This window comes from Chiroxiphia lanceolata, chromosome 26 (genome assembly GCF_009829145.1).
Source record: "Chiroxiphia lanceolata isolate bChiLan1 chromosome 26, bChiLan1.pri, whole genome shotgun sequence".
Taxonomy (NCBI): Eukaryota; Metazoa; Chordata; class Aves; order Passeriformes; family Pipridae; genus Chiroxiphia; species Chiroxiphia lanceolata.
This window is the reverse complement of record NC_045662.1, coordinates 3,850,537-3,867,720: the sequence shown is the minus strand read 5'-3', so window position 1 is coordinate 3,867,720 and position 17,184 is coordinate 3,850,537. Positions and strand designations below refer to the sequence as shown.

The following is a 17,184-nucleotide window of genomic DNA, read 5'->3' as shown; positions in this document are numbered from 1 at the left end:
CCCGCCCGGGGCTCCCGCCCCGCCCCCGCCCCGCCCCGGCACCGGGAGGGGCCTCGGCACCAGCGGGCACCGGCCGCCGCCCGCGGGCAGGGCGCTCGGTCCCGGGGGCGCACAGAGTTGGTGGCGCCGGGACCTGCTCGACACCGGACTCGCCGGACCGGGAAGCACTGGGACTCCCCTGGCCCCAGGACCCGCTCGGCCCCCGCCCTCCTGGGCCCACAGGAAGGGGGCAGGACCGGTCGCGCCTCCGTTCACCCCAGTCCTGGTCCTGCACCCACTGGCGCCTCAGTGCAGGTGCCACAGGTGAGCCCAGTCCGGGCACCGCGGAGGAAGGCACTTGCCTCGGCAGCTGACCCGGCGCTGAGCCCTGCTCTCCTGACCCCTCCCCAGAGAGACGACAGAGCCGGGTGACATCAGGCTACCGTTTATTGTAAAAGGCCGCGGTGCCCGCGGTGCCCTGGGCAGGCTGAGCCAGGGAGGAGGTATCTAAAAGTGCTATTTACACCGAGCTCCAGGTGCGTGTCCCAGGATTCCATCCCCCCCAGGGATCCTCTCTCTGCCCCCACTGCCCCTGCCCTGCTCAGTAAAAGCTCCTTGCTGCTCCCTGGGCCTGGCTCGAGCTCAGGTCCTTCCCTGAGTGTCCCTGGCACTCCCTGGGGCTGGCAGGGCTGGTATCAGCACCCCGCAGTGCTGGCGTTGGCTGGGTGTCCACGCCTGCAGGGCAGCTCGATGTGTCATGGCAGGCGGTGCCAGGGTGCTCCCCGCGCTTGCCCATGGTGAGGATGCCCGCGGCGTGGTTGCCAGAGCCATGGAGCAGGCGGTAGAGCCGGCTCTGGAAGGCCAGGGGGACACTCTTCCTCTTGCCCAGAGTGAGGATACCAGCAGCGTGGTTGCCCATGCCGTGCAGGAGGTCGTAGACACGGCAGGAGCAGGTCTTCTGCCGGCAGCAGTCAGGCAGGCTCTGCCGGGGAGTGGCCAGGGAGCAGAGAAGGAGCAGGAGCAGGAGGCAGGAAGCTCGCTGGAGCTGCCAAAGCAATGGGCAGCATTAGTACAGGGCAGTGACAGTGCAGAGAGGGGGAGAGTGCACAGCCCCAGGGCTGCCCCCCTGTTCTGCCTTGCCCACTGGTGTCTCAACTGTCCCCTGCCCAGTTGCTGCCACAGGGGCCCAGCCCTACACCCAAGGTGCACTCAGAATGTCACCCTTTGGTGCCCTGGGGCATGGCCAGCACCTCCAGCTGTGTTCTGACCAGCAGCCAGATGTGGGTGCCCTCACCACACCCCTTCCCTGCTCTGGCACATGGCAGCCATGGCAAACACCCTCCCCTTGCTGCCCAGTGCCACGGGATGAGCAGTGAGAGTACCCAAGCTCAACATCACAGGCACTGCGCACTCAGATCCCTCATAAGAAGCCCCTTGATCAGCTGCTGGCCGCAGCTGGGGAGCCCTGGGGATTTGCCACACACTTGGAGCTTCCCAAGGAATTGGTCAGGCCCTCCTGCACCCCCAGTCCCACATCCTGAACTCCCTCCCATCACTGCCCTCCTCTACCCCCGGGGCTGCAGTGCCCCAGCCCCACCTTGGTGTTTGGCACCTCCATCCTTCCTGGGGTCTTCAGGCAGCCGAGTGGCTCTGGGGCATGTCCCACTGGGCAGCTGAGAGCACAGTGCCCTGTGCTGCTGCTGCTGCTTTATAGGGCCCAGCACAATAGTGCTGCCAAAAATACCGCTGGGGCAGCGGGAGCAGACGGTCTCTGGGAGACACAGGCGGCGCTGGGGCTGGTAGCTCGGAGACCATCCAGGCCTTTCCCCTCATTTGCAGTTCCTCATTGTGTAGGTGCTCAGTGGCTGGGGTGCCAGGCACTAATGAGGCCCTAATTGCCCACAGACCCTGTGGCCAGGCTGGCACAAAGGGGCTGGAGGTCAATACTGACCGGCACCGGCAGCACGGTGCTCCAGGCTGATGCTCGGAGCCCCATTAGGCTAATTATCCCCCCGAACAAAGGGGTGCTGGCAGCAGCACAGCTCCCTGACGTGGGGAGTCGTCATTCTCTGCTCCCCATGGTGCCAGGGAGGGATGGTGCCATCGGGGTCCCATACCTTGTGCTACCCTCCATCCCCTTTGGTGACTCCATCCTGCCCTGCCCCTGTGCCAGGTACAGAGGGAGCCACAGGGCACCAGGAAGGTTCTTCCACTCTTTATAATGCTCCACAGCCCCAGTCCAACCCCAGACCACCCTCCTCTGTTTGTGCTGGGACCCCCTTGCCCTGGGGGACAAATCCCAACATTTCCCTGATGCCAGAACCCACATCTGCTGTCCACTGGCACTCTGGCCCCACAGCTGCTGCACCACATAGCCTCCCAGCCCCTCTGCACAGTGGGGTGCTGCCCCAGGGGTGCTACAGAGGTGACAGGACTAGCCAGGATTCTTCCTGCCAGCCAGATTTTTCCCCAAAGCTGGCAACAGCCAAACCTGCAGCCCTGGGGAGGGAGGGCAGGAACCCAAACCTGGGGCTGCTTTTCCAAGCAGAATCTGGCACAGCAGGCTACACGCACACGGGCACCAGAGTACCAGCATCCCCACAAGCCCTGCAGCGGAGTGCAGGCTCTGGAAGCAGATGGGAGGGATGGATGAGTCCCTTAGGAGCTCAGGGGGGGCAAGCAGGAGTAGGATCACCCCTCTTCAACCTCTCCACTGAGCCCTGATGCAGCCTCTTAACACGGCAGAGCACAGGCTCCAGATGTGTCCCCCCAGGCAGCCTGAGCCTGCAGGCAGCTGCCTGTCCATGGGCAGGCTGGGACTCCTGCTCCTGTGGCTGGGGATGCTCAGTCTGGGCCCCTGAGCCCCAGGCCGGGGTCAGCAGGACGCTGCGTCGCCGCCTCCGTCGGTCTCGGGGATGGGCTCCAGTGGGGCACGCAGCCGGGAGAGCTCTGGTGAGGCCGAGCCGTTCCTGCCGATGCCACAGGACTGTCCTGCATTGTGGATCTGCCACAGGTTGTCCAGTGCCTCCGCCTTGGCGTGCTTGAGGAGGTCAGCCTGGCCCTGTGGGGAGAGGATATCGGGGGGGGTGTTAGAGTGAAGGCATCAGGGTGAGGTGTCAGGGCAGGACAGGTGTGTCCGTGCAGCTCTCAGCCCTCACCTTGAGGACAGTGATGTTCCAGGCAAAACTCTCCAGCGCCTTCTGCAGTTTGCGGCCCCGCAGCCCCTCCTTGGTCTCGATGCGGTGCAGCTCCTTGTGGAAATCCATCCCTGCACAGGTGGGAGTGGTGCTCAGTAAGTGCAGGGATGCTGGCATGGGGATGGCCACCACCAGTGGGGACCAAGCCAGAGGGATGCCCTTTGCCCACCATGGGGGTGCAGGCTGGGTGGGTTCCCCACTGCCCCAGCAGCCGCAAAACCCTTCTGTGCCAGGTACGATGAGCCAGCAGAGCCCCGAGCACACTGGCACCCTGCTTGGCCCCAGCCCGTGGCAGTTTTGGGCCCTGGGGAGAGGCACAGCTCTTGCACCCCATGGCTCACCCAGGGGGGCTCAGAGCAGGCCCACCAGGCCCCCCCATCGGAGTGCAGCCCCGGCACTGTGCCCCACGTGACGTCCTCGTGAGCAGGTGCTATATTTACCCTTCCTGACGCAGCACCGGCTCCGGGCCCACTCGAGGGCTCCCACGCAGCCTGCTCGCCCACATGCTGCCAATCAGACGCCCCCAGCCCCGCACCCCCACCGCAGCCGCACCTCCCCAGACCCCCCAACACCCACTGTCTGGGTACTGGCCATGCCAGCACCACAATGGCTTGTCCACAGCCCAGCCTAGGCGAAAGCAGGGACAGACAGCACCAGGGCATGGGGGTGGGGGCTGCAGCCCCAAAACCGCTGCTTGCCACCACCCTGAGAGGCCACACACCCCAGGACCCTCTGCCCTGCAACACCCCAGCACAGCAACTGGAGCAGTAGAGGAGGGCACAGAGCCTGTGCTCCGCAGCCCATGCCCCACTGCTCCACTCCCTCAGCGCTGGCAGCGGCACTGGAGCCGAAAGCCAAGAGCTCGGGGAGGTTTCCGTCTGCCGCGTAGGCAGGGAACAAACAGGGCTGCTGGCAGCATGGCTGGCATGAGGGGATGGCAGAGTGGGGCTCCCTCCTTCCTCCCCTGTCCCTCCAGCTCCTGAGGCTCTCCCAGCCCCATGGGGAGCCCACATGAGCCCCTGGGCCAGCACCCCCCTAGGTACTTGGGGCTGGTGGAGCTATTCCTGCAGGTCCCAGCCCACAGAGGGGCCACGCAGCCATCAGGGCCTGGAGCGAAGCTGGGGGTCCCAGCCAGCTGCTGTGGTGGGGGCAGCCGGGGGGAGGACTGGGGCAGGCAGCAGCAGCACCTGCCTGTGTGGGTTCTGCCATGTGTCTGGGAAGTCGTAACACTCAGTTACCACTTCTACCGTCAGCCCCAGCCTGTTATTTCTGGCACTAATTATGTTCTGGCATTTGGCAGCTAATGACTCTTCCCCGTTTCCTCATCAGCCTCCCCTGCTCTGCTCGTTCCCTCCCACACAGCCCTGCAGCCCACCCACCCACACCCTGTCCCAGCACAGGAGGGCCCACACCCCAGGACGTGCCCAGGTTTGTGGCCAGAGCCACACCGGGGCTGGGGCTGCCCTCAGGGACCCACCTGCCTGCTGTGCCTGGATGAGCTTCCCGTACACCACGTCAGCAGACTCGATCAGCGTCCGGCTGGTCTGGATCATCTGGGGAGAGGGGCAGCATGAGGAGCTGGGCTGCCCCGGCCCTGCACCCCCCAGTTGAGTGGATGGGGAGATGGGGCTTGTCAGGGGGCTTGTCAGCATCTGGCTGGTGGCCAGGTTCTCTCCAACACAAAGGAAGGAAGCAGCTCTGGCTGCAGCTATTAATGGGATTTCTCCCACCTGGCAGGACGAGGGCAAGGGGCAGGCAGTGCAGGCAGAGGGACAGGGGCTGTGGGGTCCCAGGGTCGTACTGACCTGGGCAAGCCTGTGCCTCAGTAAGACTCCTCCCTGGGCAGCCCCTACACAGCCCCCCGCCCACCTCTCCCCGCTGCAAGATGAGTGCAGCGAGTTCAGGATCCCCTGTCCTGGGCAGGTCCCGGTGCCACCGACCCCACAGAGCCGAGTCCTGGCAGAATGGCACTTACTGTCTCGTAGGCAGTGAGGACCTTGCGCAGCAGGTCAGGGATGGGGCCCTGGGCCTCCATGGGGGGGTACTGCTCTGCCAGGTTGAGGGTGACGCTGGGTGTGCTGTCACTGTGCAGCAGCCACGTGGACACTGTCAGGATGCACTGCTTCATGTTGGCGGCGGGTGTCAGCCCACACAGCTCCTTGAAGGACACCAGTGCATTCTGCGGGCAGAGACTGGCGTCAGTGGCTCCCCACCCAGGAACATCCCTGTTTCCCCTGGCGCTCTGCTCCTTGCTCACGTCCTCCTGGAAGAGGAGGACACCCAGGCCCCATCCTCCCCCACAGAAACCAGGTCCCCCAGTGCCTCTGCAGGGTCTGTACCTGCACATTCTCCCGCAGGTCGGTGGCCTCCCTCAGCGGCTGCGTGGCCGTCCGGAAGACCTCGTCGATGGCTTTGATGCCGGTGGCCTTGGTGGAGGTGTACTCCCGCACTCGGCGGCCCCGGCGCCCCGCCAGCCCCCGGCGGTGCCCCTTGCCCCCACCACGGCGGTCAGTGATGGCCACATGCACAAAGAGGGTGGCGTGGGGCAGGGGCTCCCCAGCCAGCGACTGGAGGGGGACGTGGCGGTAGCCAGGCTGCAGGCACTCAAAGGGAATGGTGTACTGGGCAATGAACTCATCCCCAATGTAGTCATCGTCCAGCACGACAAAGCGCAGGACGGCCAGCTCGGGCAGGTTGATCTGGAACTCCAGGCTCTCATCAAAGATGGGGTTGTCCCCGCTCTGCAGGGCTGTCTTGGTGCGGTGCTCAGCACAGTCAGCTGGGATGCCGTGGATTTCGGCACAGACGTAGGGCTCCACCACTTCCCCTTTGGCCCCCGAGCCCTTGGGCTTGGGCAGGTTCTGCCCGCTGATGACCTTGAGGTGCAGGAGCTGGGCGGGCACCCCGGGCAGGGAGTCCTTGGCATTGGCACTGAAGTAGGAGACCTCCTCCCGCATGATGGCTGGGCGGAGGACATAGCCACAGGCCCCATTCTGCTGGAACCAGCCCGCGTTCAGGTCCATCATGAGCCCCGGTGTCTGGTAGTTCATGGCCACCATCTGGCAGCCACACTTCCAGAAGTCCTGGGGGTTCATGTTGCTGGCGTCGATGCGCATGGGGCTGGGGTAGACGCGGGAGAGGAACCGCTTGTTGTAGCTGACCAGCTCAGCCGGGCACTCGTTGGCAAAGCGTCCTGCTTCCACCTCACTGAAGGAGCACATCTCCCAGTAGCGCTGCCCACGCCGTGAGCTCTCGAAGTCCTGGAAGGGGACAGCCTGGCAGAGGCTCACCAGCTCTGAGAGCTCCCGGCTGAGGCGCACCCGCCGCGGGCCACCTCCCTCCGGTGCCTCCCGGTCCTCCTGGCCCAGCCGCCGTGCCAGCTCCCAGCCTTCCTCCTCATCCGACACCTCCCCCTCGCTGTCCTCACAGCTGGGTGGCAGCTTCTTGCCCTTGATGAGGATGCGGCCCTTGAGCTGCTCTGGGGAGGGCAGGTAGGACGCCACTGGGTTGGGGGGCTCCAGATACAGCTTGTCCCCCAGTGTCTTGCGCAGGCACTGGGCAGCGAGGCGCTGCTGGGGGGCCGAGCAGCGCACCACCAGGCAGAGGATGAGGGGGTAGGCGGAGGCGGTGAAGGCGTGTTGGTCGATCAGCCCCACCACGGCACGGAAGGGCACGCAGGAGGCAGCTGAGGGGCTGGTGTAGACCACAGGCTCGCCCTCGGGGCCATCCCACAGCACCAGTTCGATGCTGCGGCAGCCCAGGCCCAGGGCACTGATGTAGCCGCTGATGTCCGAGCGGCCCCAGAAGTTGTCCTCCAGCAGGCAGGCGCTGTGGGCAGAGCTGATGTAGTAGTGGGAGAGGGGCTGTGCCATGTCCTGGCAGACCTTGCGGTGCTGCGGGTCGAAGATGGAGCAGTCAGCAGAGAGCAGGTAGCGCGTGAAGCCATCGATGGCCAGGTAACCCTTCTCCCGGCCCTCCTTGGAGGGCTCATACTTGCCGACGATCTCCAAGCACTTCTCTTCTGTGACCCCCTCCATGCCCTGCTCCACCTCCAGGAACATCAGCAGGTCCTTCACACCCAGGTATTCCTTGTTGCTGGAGAACTGGACCAGCAGGAAGAAAATCTCGGGGCGGGTGCAGAGTTCACAGTACGCCTCCACGAAGAGGTCGCAGGCCACCTCTGCACCAGGACGCTCACTGGCCTTCTGCAGCTCCTTGAATTTCAGCTCAATGGTGGAGGTCTTCATGCCAGGGTTGAGTGCTTTTATCAGCTGCACAGCCCGGGACACAGGGATGCGACCAGACTTATCCAGGTCAGCGAGGTCAAAGACAGAGGATATCCAGGAGGTCCGGAGGCTGGGGTGGCCGGTCCCAGGTGCCTCAGGGCTGTGCTTCCCATAGGACACCAGGTACCGCAGCCCCATCACCCAGGCACTCACCACGTCGGCCGAACTGGCCACCAGGTCCAGGGACTCGTAGTTGTCTCCATAGATGATGGAGAAGGCACACTCATCCGGGAACTGGTCAGACAGGCCGTTGCTGCGCAGGACAGGTGTCTTCTTGCCCACACGCACCTCTTTGACAGACTTGATCTCAATCTTGGCCTTCTCTGAGTCCTTCTTGGAGGGCTCCCAGCGCACGGAGCGCATGTCGGCGTCCAGCACGAAGAAGCGGCTGTACATGCGGGAGTTGGAGCGCACCTTCTTCAGCTCACAGCCCTCCAGCATGAGGGAGATGCAGGCGGCCGTGCTGTTGATCTTGCGGTCGTTGGGCATGGAGCTGAAGGACACCGTCTTCTTCTTGTGTGGCAGCCGCTGCCGGGAGCCATCCTACCAGGAAGGGAAAGGGACAGAGCTGTCAGGGACGAGCAGGCAGCATGTGCCCCTCCAGGTCCTGCCTCAGGGTCCCCCCGCCCCAGCCCAAAGTGAAGTACAGCACCCCAGGGTGCCCCAGGGTGTCCCGGTGCCACATGAAGCCCAGTCCAACCCGGTCCACCCCTCTCCTGGGGGCTGGGAGCTGGCTCCAGCCCTGGCCTCCCCCACGGCTCGCTGCCTGGCTTAATTTAACTCTGCTTTCCTTCCTTCCTTCCTGCTCCCGGCCCTGAGACAGATCCTTCCCCACTGCTCGTTCACCCTCGGAGGTATGGCCACTCACTGGCAGCCCGGCATGGGGCTGAGGACACTGGCTGGGGACACCAGAATTAAAACCGATGCCTGGCATGTGATGCATGAGCAGAGATGCTCCTGGGGAACCCCAGCCAGACCCTCCAGCCTTCTGCTAGGAGGGGGGCAGGACAGCCCCTGCCAGTGCCACGTGCTACGGATGAGCATGGCCGTGGCCCCGTCCTGCAGAGTCAGGGGTCACGGGGGTATGGGCTGTTTGCTGCCAGCACCCCATGCCTGCACTCTATCCTGCCCCACAGTGAGGAAGGGGGACCCTGCTGTCACGGGGCTGGGAGGGGCAGGAGATGAGGGGGAACAGCAGGGCCAGGAGCGTATTATGGGATGGATTTCATTAAGTAGCGCAGTAGGAGGAGATTTAATCCACTTCTTCAAGATTATGGTTGAGTCACCTCTAATCTGATGGTGTCTCTGTCAGAGGCAGGTCCTGCCCAGCTGCCCAGGTTGGGGGTGAGGAGGTGTTCCCCTCCAGCATCCTGAGACCTTCCTCACCTCCTGCATGGGGCTGTGCCTGGACAAGTGTGTCCCTGTGCCTGACCCAGGGGGGGCTGGGATTTGCCCCTTGGGGCCAGGCAGCCCCAGCCAAGGGCAGTCTGGACAGGTCACAGAAACGGGTGGACGGCTCCCCCAGGGAGCCCACTGTGACACAGTGACCCAGGGATGGGGGACCCAGCCCCAGCCCTCATCCCCCTGTTAGAGCCAGTCAGATTCTGCTGTCCCAGAGCTCAGATGTGTGAGCTGTTTGCATCCTCTCACTGCCAGATTGCTCCAAGGAGCTGGCCGAGCTCCAAGACCCCTTCTCCGTGCCAGGCAGCCTGGGTCGGCAAGGGCTCAGCGGCAGGTCACGCCATCGGACAGCCCTGCGGCGAAGGACTCGCCACCGGATGCCTCCTGCAAGCTGCAATCTGAGCGCTCCACTGACGAGCAGACCCAGCCCTCGCCCTGCCGGGGGGCGATGGGCACCGAGGGCAGCACCTCCTGCCCCGAGCAGGATGCCCGCACCTCTGCGGACCCGCTCCCCGCCCGGCGCACCCACCCAGTGCGGCTCCGCACCGGGCCCCACAGCCGAAAACAGGAAATCCATCCGGAAAGGAAACACGGGCGGGGGGCCTGCGTGCACCCAGCGCCAGGGACCTGCTTCCAGCTGTGCCCACTGCAGGCAGCCAGACACACCCGACCTCACCAGCCCTGCCGGTACCCCGGCCACCCTGGCTCAGCACAAAAGCCCGAATGCCTTCCCTGCAGCCCCCCATCCCCCCAGGTTTGGGAAGGGGAGAAAGTCCCCTTTGCAGCACTTTGGGGTGCAGATACGTGGCACAGACCCAAGAGTGCCCTGCAGCACATGGGCCAGCAGCAAGTGGTGGGCAGTGGGTGCAAGGGGTCCCTTGCCTGAAGCTCCTCACTCCTGGAGACCAGCAGGGAAGACCCACTGCTCCCTGGTAGCCCCTTCATAGGCTGTTCCAGGTGATCTTCAACCCTGGAGACACCCCACAAGGAGCTGGACAAGGCACAGGCAGGAGCAGCAGAGGCAGGTGACAAGTGGGGCAGCATAAGAGCCAGGAGGATATCACACCCATGGCCACGGGAGCACAGGGCACCCCCAGACAGAGGGCAGTGCTCTGGCCAGAGCAGTGATCCTGGTCACTGTGCCACCAAGCTGGCAGAGAGCAGGCAGGGCTCTGTAGAGGGAAGCACTGACCATGATGCTGATGCCACCCAGGATGCCACTGGTGGGCATGGAGGGCACGTCCCAGTTGCTCATGCCCTGTTCAGCCCTGCAGCATGTGCTAAGCACCTCTTCAGCCAATTATCTCCTGTATTAGTGCCCTGGAGAGTGCCGCTGCCCTAATCTCAGCCTCCACGTGACGGCCACCACTACTGGCCACACAACCAAGCACAGGATGAAGAAGGGCCCATCATTTGTCCCTCCCTTCCCCATATCCCCCAGCCTGGCCATGACAGGACTCATCTGCAGCCGGTTTCCCCAGGTTCTGGGTCTCCACACTACCCCCCGGGCTGGGCAGCACTGGCAGGGATGCAGGCAGGGGTGCAAGCAGGCAGCAACCCCAGAGCGGAGGCAGTAGGAGACACCATCAAGGCTTTTCTACCATCATTTGTTCCCTGCCAAGAAGAGAGCGACTGACACATCCACTCCCCGCAGCACCAGCTGCCGCTCCCCAGCGAGGGGCCATGGAGCCAGATCCCAGTGGAGGCACCACGCAGCTCCTGGGGCTGGCATGGGATGGGGAGGGGACACAAGAGATAGGACAGTGAGCCGCTCGGGTAAGGCCACCTCCTGCAGCAGGAAAGAATAGATCCAGTACCACCAAGTCCCTCTCCAGCATCCTCCTAGCCCACCAGACCTCCCGACCCCTCTGCTTCTAGCCTGAGAAGAGAGAAGGGAGGAGATCTTGTAGCCAGGGCACAGGAACACTCCAGGGGCCAGCTCTGGATCCCGCTGCTCCAGTCCTCCCCAGCTCCACACAGCCAGTGAGTCGCTCTTTCAGATTCACTCCATCCTTTTCTGGAAATCCCAAAAAATAACAGAGCTGGCAGCTCTTCCCACACGTGCCTCCACTGCCACTCAGGCCCCGGATGGACTCGGGGATGCACGACGGATCAGCACAAGATAGGGACACTGTCCAGGTCTGACCCCCTCCCGGGTCAGCTCCCTCCCCCGCCTGCGCTGGCCCTGGGCCACCCGACCTTCACGTGAGGCCAAATCCCGCGGTGACGCAGGTGGTGACGGGGATGTGCCCAGCACGGGGGCAAGTGAGAGGTTCACCACCCCCCAGCCCGCAGCGCCTGCCCGCGGCCGGTCCCCCGGGCAGGGAGGGATGCTGGCCCGCCCGGGAGCAGCAGGAGACCCCGGCGAGGTCCCCAAGGAAACCGGGCACTGACAGCGCACCGGCACCAGCCTCTGGGTGCACGGGAGGTCTCCGTGCCGTCACCGCGTGGGCACAGCCCGGCCGCCCCCGCAACAGTTTGTAGCGGGAGGGCGCGGGCAGGGCTCAGTGTCCCGACGCCGTTGCCCAGAGAACCGGGTCCCGGGGGCAGAAGAGCGAGGCTGGGGCACCACGGGAACAGCCCCCACATGGGGTATTAATAGCATCGGAGCAATCCCAGCTTAAAATAGGCTGCCGGGAGCGGGGAGGCAAGTCCCGGGCGGACGTGACCCATTGTGTCAGCTAGTACCTCCAGCATCAGCACAATCAGGGGAGTTCATTTAGGAAAGCACATGTGTGATCCACTGCCCACCCAAGTGGGAGACCCCCGAGACACTGCCTGACTCCCTGCCCCACCACGGCCCGGCTCCGGGAGGTGACAGGAGCAGGCTGGGAGCTGGCCAGGCCGGGCCGAAGGCTCAGCGTTTGGCAGTAGAGAGTACGGGAGAGCAGAAGCTGTTTGAGGGGCAGGAGCGGGCCCTTTCTCACTGGCACCTAATGGTGCCCTGAGCAAGGACCGGGTGATGCCGCAGCGGGATCGTGCAGGGGACCCGCGGCACTGGACGGGGCGACCCAGGGACACTCCACAGAGCCGGGCCGGAACAGGCTGTGCCCTTGGGGACCACGGGGCCGGGCAGGGCGAGGGGACGTCGTGCCAGTCCCGGAGTGACCGGCGCCGCGGGCAGGTGGCGAACCCCGGGCACCGATCGAGGGTACGGCTGCTCCGCGGCTCCGCGGAGCCGCCCCACGGGCCCAGGGAGAGCGGGGGGCAGCGGGCAGGGCCGGTGCGGGGGGACGCAGGGCTCGGCAGGGGGACACGGCTCTGCCCTCCCAGCGCTGCGCAGGTGCCGGTCCCAGGGCGCGGGGGGTCCGGGCCGGTGCGTGGCTCTCACCTTCATGATGCTGGTCCGGGGCGCGGTGGGCGCGGGGCTTCGCTCCGCCGAGTCCTCGCGGCTGCTGCTGCCCGAGCCCGAGCCGGGGCTGCCGCCGCCGCCGCCGCCGCCGCCGCCGCCGCGGGGCCCGTTGGGCAGCGGCGCGGCGGGGCGGGGCGAGCCCGGCGGCTGGGCGCCCCGGGGCTCCTCTGCCATCCCCCGCGGCCTCAGGGCAGCGGCCGCCGCGGGGCCCGGGGCGCCCGGAGCCTGCGCCCGCCGCCGCCGCCGCTGCGGGCTCAGTGGCGGAGCGGGCGGGAGGCGGTGCGGCCGGGAGGAGGGGACGGGCCGGGCCGGGGGCGGGGACGCGACGAGGATGGGGACGGGGACGGCGCGGCCCCCCCGCCCCGGGCTGCAGCGGCGGGGCTCGGGGACAGGCAGCGGAACCTCCCACCGCCGGGGCATCCCCGGCCTCCGCCCAGCCCCGCAGCGCCCCGGCCCAGTAGCCGCCCCATCTCGAGGGGACTCCGGCTGAGCCCGGGCAGCCGGGCAGCTATGCACCTGCAACCTGCAGCCGGGCACCCAAACCCAGCCTGGCACCCTGCAGCTATGCACCTGCACCCTGCAGCCTTGGTACCAGCAGCCCAAACAAACCTGCACCCAAAACAAGCTGTACCGTGCAGCCGGGCACTGAAGCCGACCTTGCACCCTGCAGCCTGGCACCCACACCCAGGTGAGCACCCTACAGCCTGGCCCTGCCCAGCGCGATCCCTCCCACCAGCCTGCACCCCCACTAGCGTCGGTGTCCAGGCAGGGCAGTGCAAGCAGAGCCAGCCAGTGCAGCCCTGGCCACACGGCTCTCCCAGGCAGGGGTCTCCAGGCTTTTGCTGCAGGGAGCCACCCCCAGCCCAAGACAATGCTTCTCCTCGACTTGCAGAAGAAATTTTGCTCCAATTTTTTCCAGCAGGGAGGGTGTAAGGGGCCCCAACCCCGTTATCCCTGGCGGGGGTCTTGGCTGTGCCGGGGGATGCTTTGCTTTGTGTAAACCTTGTCCAAGACATCACTCCCTGCCCGCGGCCCAGCAGTCACCCGGCAGCAGCTGCAGCACAGCAGGTGCCCCACATGCCCTCGTCAGCCCTTAAAATAACCCATAACAAACGGGTGGGGAAAGGACCAGTCCCTCCCGATGATACACGTGTGCCTCAAAGGCACAAAGAAACCGGTGCCTCCAGAGCCCAGCCAGCCGCTGAGCCGGTTAAATATTCATGGCTGCCCCTTCCCCAGGACCCCCAAGAATGGCAGTGACGACTCAGTCCCCAGAGCAGTCAGATTGCTCAAGCAATCTCTTTAATGAGGATTAAAAATAATAGTATAAAAAATCAATCCCAGAGCACGGCCCTTTATTTATTTTTTAAGAGATAATCCTCTTTTACTTTGCCTCTGTTTTTAAAACATTAAAAGCTCCTCGTTGGAGCTTATTCTTTCCTAAACCAGTGGATGTGCACTAGAGCCTGGCTGGGGCTGCTCCATGGCACCTGCCACCACCAGCCACCTGTGCCTTGCCCAGTGTCCCTGCCAGGGGACAAAATGCCACAGGGCCCCAGCGCTCAGTGTGGTGATGAGCCAAGGCTCTGCTTCTCCTCCTGGTCCTGCAGAGGTTTCCGTTGTGCCCTCTGCCTCAGACATGGGCTGTGACAGCTGAGGTGTCCCTCAGGAAAGGCACAGGCACCCATTTCACTGTGGCTGTGGGCACTCCAAGGCACTGAGTGAGCATATCTGGTGGCTGCAGAACCCCACTGCCCCATGACACTCCCAAGTGTCCACTCCATCCCCGCAGCAGCACTGAGCAGGGAGCAGAGAGAGGCTTGGTCAAGCTCACTGTCTCCATCCACTCCACTCAGCCAAACCCCTGGAGCTGGGCACCCTCGTCCCCACACCTCCCGCACCAGGAACATGGCCCCACTCCCTCCTGGAGAGTGCACACCAAGTGAACCCCAGGGTGGGTGGGCTGCGGGACCCCTGGGCTGCCCTAGGAGATGACAGAGCCCTGAATGAGCTGCAGCAGCCGCTCCTCCCGCAGGACCCTGGGCATGGGCACAGGGGAGCCCAGTGCCTCCCGCAGCCGGGTGAAGGCTCCAGCCCTCACCAGGTGCAGGCGCAGGGGCCCAATGCTGCCCTTGAAGCGGAAGGACTTGTAGACAAGGAAATCCTCTTGGAGACACTGGTCCAGCTGCAAAGAGAGGGCAGCTGCCTGTGCTGGTCCCACACCATTGTCCTGGTGCCCCTCAGCTACCCCTCCCAGAGGCTGCCAGGTCACCCCAGAGCAGAGCCCACGTTCCCCTCACCTTGTAGCGCTGCCCCTCCGACAGGTCCCGCAGGCCCTGCAGCTCCACGAACACCTCGTAGTGGGGGGCGCAGGGCCCTGAAGAGTCACCTGGAGCAGTACCATGAGTACATTTAGAGCTGCCCGCAACTCCCAGCCCAGCTGGGCCTTGGAGGGTCGGCAGAGCCCCGGGCAGTACCAGCCATGCTTTTAGGGGGACTCGAGCAGCTCAGGGGGACTCACCCAGCAGGCTACTCTCCACACAGACATAGTCAATCAGGCGAGCACCCGGCCACATGCCCAAGGCGCGGCACAGGGTCTGGTAGAACCGCTCCTCAGGTATGCTCTCACCCCGCACACTCAGTGTCTGGCTCTCCCTGCGGCACACGGGGCTGGGGTGAGTCACTGCCACCCTCCTGCCCAGACCCTGCCTGCTACAGGGCCCCCTCACAGCTCCCCGAGGTGAGGGGCAGGGGTTGGGGTATCCTCACCTCCGCACAGGTTCCACCACGGGACACTGCTTGTGGAAGCCAGCCACCCTCAGCACCTCCCCAGCACAGCACCTGTGTGGGCAGAGGAGTGTGAGAGAGAGCTGGGTGTGTGGGGCTGGAGCGAGTGGTCCCCCAGGACCACGCAGCAGGGAGGAAGCACCTGTACTCTCCTGGCTGGGCTGTCACAACCAGCCCATACTCTCGTCCCTCCCAGAGCTCATCCAACAGCATCGTCCGTGGCTCCTCCTCTGCAGGGCAGGGCAGGAACTCGAAGAAAGCCCAGTCAGGGCACAGCAGGAATTGGGGCATTGGCTCTTCTGGCCACAGGTTCACACCAAGCAGGGCTGGGCAGAGTCAGTGTGTGTCAGTGTGAGCCCTCAGACCCTCTGTCCTTGCCCACACAGCATCACCCAGTCCAAGGGGGAATTTTTTGCTGGTGCCAGCACAGCGCTGGTTTTGGGGAGCAGGAAGGGGATGTAGCACAGAGATGCACCGCTGTCTGCTGGGGCAGGGGGATCTGTGCTGCCATACAGCAGCGGTTCCCTGCATGCACCCAGGGCGGACTGTGGGGACACCCTGGTGTGGGGGACACTCACCTCCCATTGCCTGGTAGAAGGGGCAGTAGATGGGCAGCCCCTGGCAGTCAGCCTGGAGGAGGGCATCGCAGTAGAGTCGCTCTGTGCTGTGTGCTGACCCCACCACCACCACCTCCAGCTGTGGCCACAGGCGCCGCACGATGCCCTCGAAGCCACGGGCACACTCAGCGCGGAGCTCAGCCGCCCGGGCAGGGTCGGGGGTCAGCAGTGCCTGCAGCTGGCTCCGCACCTCCTCAGGCAGCCCGGGCTGGCGGCTCAGCCTGCCCAGCGCCAGCTCCTGGGCCAGCCGGGGCCACTCATCGCGCAGGGCCGCCAGCGCATCGCGCAGCTCGGCTGCCAGCCCGGCCTCCAGCACGTGCAGCCCCCGCTGCCGCAGGGCAAAAAGCAGCTGCGCTCGCAGGGCAGTGGCTCGCGAGGGCAGGGCGCTCGCCGGGGCAGGGGTGCAGTACAGGGTGGGCAGCGGCCACCCCGCCGGGGCGCGGGGGCAGCCGGGGGTCCAGTGCAGCAGGGCCGTGCCCCGGCGGGTCAGCGCCCGCGGGAAAGCTGCACCGAGGGCATCCAGGTAGAGCAGGGACCCCTGCAGGGGAGAATGGGGTCAAGAGGGCAGATCCTGTGGAGGTCAGACCCCACGAGGGTCCGCGCCCCCCCCCCCTTCGCTGCCCCCCGTACCTGCAGCGCGGGGTCGGTGTCCCAGCAGCTGCGGAGCAGAGCCCAGGGGAGCGGCGGGGAAACCGGATCCGTCGGCGCTCCGTCCCGGCAGCGCTGCCCCAGGGGATGCCGCTCCCGTAACTCCTCGGAGCCTGCCGGGAGAGACACGAGGTGAGGGGAGCAATCCCGGGACCTCCCCCCATCCAGCCCCCCGCGCCGCCGCCCCGCGCTCACCGCCGGCCGGGCCGGGGCCGGTGCCGGTGCCGGTGCCCAGCAACCGCCGCAGCCGCCGCTCCTGGCTCAGCCGCACGTCGGTGCTCAGCGCCTCCAGCCGCCGCCGGTACCGGCCCCCGGCGCAGCGCAGCGCGGAGCGAACCAGGCGGTGCCGCAGCGCGGGGACAGCCACAGCCACAGCCACGGCCACCGCCGCCGCGACCGCCACCGCCAGCGCCGGCAGCATCCCGGGGAGCGACCGCCGCCCCCGAGCAGGGACCCGGCCCCGGACTTTCTTCGCCCCCCCGGCTATTCCGCCTCCGGCAGGAATGACGGAGAATTACCGCGCCCGGCACCGCCCCCCCCGCCCCTCCCGATCTACTTTTATTTTCATTTTCAACTTTCCACAGCACCCCCGGAGCCCCCCGCCCGGCTGGCTGAACAAGCACCCTCTGCTCCCCCATCAAGAGGAAGTTCCTTCTTTGGAAAAACCGGGCAATTGGTCCGGTTTGCTTCACTTTTTGCCTGGAAAAATGGCTCCAGCCCCAGCCCCATCCCATCCGCTGCTCTCCAGGGCAGCCCCCCGGCCCGCGCGGAGCCCTCTGGATTCGTCCTGCATGTGCCAGGGGAGACCCGATCCCCCTGCCCTCGGAGACGGGGACCTCAAACGCTGGGCCCGGCCCCAGCATCCACCCGGTACACCAGCTGGAAATGGAGAGCACGCAGCCCCCTGGAGGGACCTG

General features: G+C 65.6%; 3 protein-coding genes across 3 annotated transcripts; all 3 read right to left on the bottom strand.

Annotated features, from left to right (window-relative positions):
* Positions 1–408: 408 nt before the first annotated feature.
* HCRT (hypocretin neuropeptide precursor) lies at positions 409–2,806 on the bottom strand. Its single transcript, XM_032711500.1, has 2 exons — positions 1,577–2,806; positions 409–1,024 (listed from the first exon to the last, which is right to left on the bottom strand). The coding sequence occupies exons 1-2, from the start codon at positions 1,595–1,597 to the stop codon at positions 581–583; spliced, it is 465 nt and encodes a 154-aa protein (XP_032567391.1). The 5' UTR covers positions 1,598–2,806; the 3' UTR covers positions 409–580.
* A 9-nt stretch (positions 2,807–2,815) lies between these two features.
* On the bottom strand, positions 2,816–12,389 carry LOC116798843 (inactive phospholipase C-like protein 2). The gene is made up of 6 exons (XM_032711499.1): positions 12,195–12,389; positions 5,516–8,005; positions 5,152–5,355; positions 4,654–4,729; positions 3,138–3,247; positions 2,816–3,040 (listed from the first exon to the last, which is right to left on the bottom strand). The coding sequence occupies exons 1-6, from the start codon at positions 12,387–12,389 to the stop codon at positions 2,855–2,857; spliced, it is 3,261 nt and encodes a 1,086-aa protein (XP_032567390.1). The 3' UTR covers positions 2,816–2,854.
* Positions 12,390–13,489: 1,100 nt separating this feature from the next.
* On the bottom strand, positions 13,490–16,694 carry GHDC (GH3 domain containing). The gene is made up of 8 exons (XM_032711222.1): positions 16,463–16,694; positions 16,250–16,380; positions 15,581–16,157; positions 15,145–15,328; positions 14,985–15,056; positions 14,737–14,870; positions 14,516–14,604; positions 13,490–14,400 (listed from the first exon to the last, which is right to left on the bottom strand). The coding sequence occupies exons 1-8, from the start codon at positions 16,686–16,688 to the stop codon at positions 14,200–14,202; spliced, it is 1,614 nt and encodes a 537-aa protein (XP_032567113.1). The 5' UTR covers positions 16,689–16,694; the 3' UTR covers positions 13,490–14,199.
* Between the last annotated feature and the right edge of the window lie 490 nt (positions 16,695–17,184).